The sequence below is a fragment of the Buceros rhinoceros genome, unplaced genomic scaffold (assembly GCF_000710305.1).
Source record: "Buceros rhinoceros silvestris isolate BGI_N320 unplaced genomic scaffold, ASM71030v1 scaffold6928, whole genome shotgun sequence".
Taxonomy (NCBI): domain Eukaryota; kingdom Metazoa; phylum Chordata; class Aves; order Bucerotiformes; family Bucerotidae; genus Buceros; species Buceros rhinoceros.
The window spans coordinates 54,470-55,821 of record NW_010428520.1 but is presented as its reverse complement, the minus strand read 5'-3'; the positions used below and the strand labels follow the sequence as shown (position 1 = coordinate 55,821).

Genomic DNA, 1,352 nt, shown 5'->3' with positions numbered 1-1,352 from the left:
GGCAACTAAATAAAAGCTGTTTCTAGGAAGATAAAAGCATCTCATTTTTTTTTCCCAGGGCATTGAGAAGTATGTTACTGCAGATACAGAAGAAGCACGATTAAATCAGGAAAAATATCCTAGACCTCTAAATGTAATTGAAGGGCCTTTGATGAATGGTATGAAAATCGTTGGTGATCTTTTTGGTGCTGGAAAGATGTTTCTGCCTCAGGTAATGAAAAAAGGATTTAATTTGTTTTCCTATTTTGCAAAAACCATCATTTTAAAATGTAGCTGAAACATTCTATGCTGGCTGGTTTTTCAAATATAGCACATGAACTGTGAAAATTCAGGTGCTGCTAAGAAGTAGCAGTTTCTTTGGAACTTTATGTAGTTTTACATTTTTATTTCACTTCTTGAGTGTTTTTGCTTTATTTGAAGTGAGTTTTAAGTCTGGGCCCGTGGAAAAAGAACAAGAGAGAAAAAAGATCTATGTAAAAATTGCTTAGCACCTTCCAAGTTTGGGCCTGTTTATACCTTCCAATTCTGTTGTGAGTGAAAGCACTCAGGAAAGCAGGTGTTAGGTGTCTAGTCCAGTAGGTCCAGCAGCTCTGCAGAGTGCTCTGCAAAGATGGAATCTGGGTTTGCAGATGAAGTTTTGTTTGTTGTTTGAATGCATGTAAGAGAAAGCTAAGAGAAACCTGAGCCTATTCCTGTATCTCATCTCTATTGTTTGTTTTTCTCTCCTCTGTTTATCTGTGCAGGTGATAAAGTCTGCTCGAGTTATGAAGAAAGCAGTTGGCCACCTTATTCCCTATATGGAAAAAGAAAGAGAGGAAAGGAGAGCCAAACAAGGCAGCGTAGAGGAAGAGGCAAGACACAGTTCTTTGGGCTGAAACTCTTTCATAGCGTACCATGACAAAAGTGGAAATTATTTTTTGCCAACGACGTTTATTCAGCTTTCATGCTGGAGAGCTTATGTAGTCATGTGGAAATTGCCAATCTTGGCATAATTGGAAGTAGATCTAAAATTCGTTAAATGCAGATTTTGTGGATCTCTGCTTGGTGTATAGCTACGTTGTGGTCACAAGTTTCCTGGAGGATACTATAAGCCTTTGTAGGCCCTTTGGACCAATGTTATTTATTTCTTATGTTTTCGTAGGCATTTAATTCTAGTATTATTTATTCATGGTACTTCTAACGTAATGGCAACATTTTGCCATTTGCTTCTACTACTTATGCCCTCAGTGAACTCTGGAACTCACTTTTGCCTGATGGTACTTCTAACGTAATGGCAACATTTTGCCATTTGCTTCTACTACTTATGCCCTCAGTGAACTCTGGAACTCACTTTTGCCTGTTTAAAACCTGTT

General features: G+C 38.0%; 1 protein-coding gene across 1 annotated transcript in view; it reads left to right on the top strand.

Moving 5' to 3' along the window:
• The window catches only part of MTR (5-methyltetrahydrofolate-homocysteine methyltransferase), a 30,184-nt gene that overhangs the window by 9,551 nt on the left and 19,281 nt on the right, over positions 1 to 1,352 (top strand). The window contains exons 9-10 of the mRNA XM_010142305.1: positions 59 to 211; positions 744 to 851. Coding sequence (XP_010140607.1) covers positions 59 to 211; positions 744 to 851 — 261 coding nt within the window. The remainder of the gene's footprint in view (positions 1 to 58; positions 212 to 743; positions 852 to 1,352) is intronic.